The 900-nt window shown below is 33.8% G+C and overlaps 1 protein-coding gene across 2 annotated transcripts in view; it reads left to right on the top strand.

Moving 5' to 3' along the window:
- The first annotated feature begins 641 nt into the window (after positions 1 to 641).
- Positions 642 to 900, top strand: part of SPG20 (spastic paraplegia 20 (Troyer syndrome)) — a 10,793-nt gene continuing 10,534 nt past the window's right edge. For both annotated transcript variants that reach the window (XM_010293418.1, XM_010293416.1), the window contains exon 1: positions 642 to 900. This exon is cut by the window's right edge and continues 581 nt beyond it. In XM_010293418.1, the coding sequence (XP_010291720.1) occupies positions 642 to 900 (259 nt within the window).

The raw sequence follows: 900 nt of genomic DNA, 5'->3' as shown, positions 1-900 counted from the left end.
TCATTTTCTAAATGCTGTAAAGGAAATAAGTAATTCCCTGTTTTCATTTTGTAAGGCATAGCTTTAACTGTTTGAAGCATTTTTTTCCCAGCTCTGTCTTCTTTCTTGTGGTCTATCAAGATTTGTTTAAATCTGTTGAGTGCTTTTCCTTAAATAATTTAAATAAAAATGGACTGAGTTTGTAAGTTCAGCCTTTATTTGAGTACACAAAATGTTAACTGAATTTTTTAATAACCTAGAGATTTTTTGGAAAATATTATGAAATATAAAATCAGATTTTTTTTTTTAATTCCACCACTTGCTACTGATCTTAATACTTTTTAAGATGGAAAGTTTAATATCAGGTGTATCCATATTCTTCTGATACTTAACTTTTAAGAAATACCTGTCTGTGATGTAACTGGATGTGATGGTTATAGAATTAAATACTTGGCTGACTTGGAATCATGTATTCGAAATCTGAAGGTTAATAGGAAATAACTGTAGCATACCAGACACTGTACCAAGCAATTAGATCACTTTCTGCTAATACACAGAGTATAGTCATTGCTAGAAACCAATTAGAAGATACTTTATTCTAAGGTAAACTTTGTTTGGCTTCATCTGTGAATACTGCTAATAATCTGTTCCCATTTGCAGTAATGGAACAACTACAGCATCCAGTTATGCAAGAAGATGCGACTATTAAAGCTATTAATGAAGAGTACAGGAAAGCCTTTATTTTTATCAATAAAGGACTGAATACAGATGAACTGGGTCAGAAGGAAGAGGCAAGAAAATATTATAAGCAAGGACTTGACCACTTGCTCCGAGGACTTAGCATTCCATCACAGGGTCCTACATGTGTAGGGTCCCAGTGGGATTCTGCCAGGCAAATGCAACAGAAGATGAGGGAGACCC

Source organism: Phaethon lepturus, unplaced genomic scaffold (genome assembly GCF_000687285.1).
Source record: "Phaethon lepturus isolate BGI_N335 unplaced genomic scaffold, ASM68728v1 scaffold7968, whole genome shotgun sequence".
Classification (NCBI taxonomy): Eukaryota; Metazoa; Chordata; class Aves; order Phaethontiformes; family Phaethontidae; genus Phaethon; species Phaethon lepturus.
The sequence above is the reverse complement of the archived record's forward strand: the minus strand, read 5'-3'. Positions and strand labels throughout refer to the sequence as shown.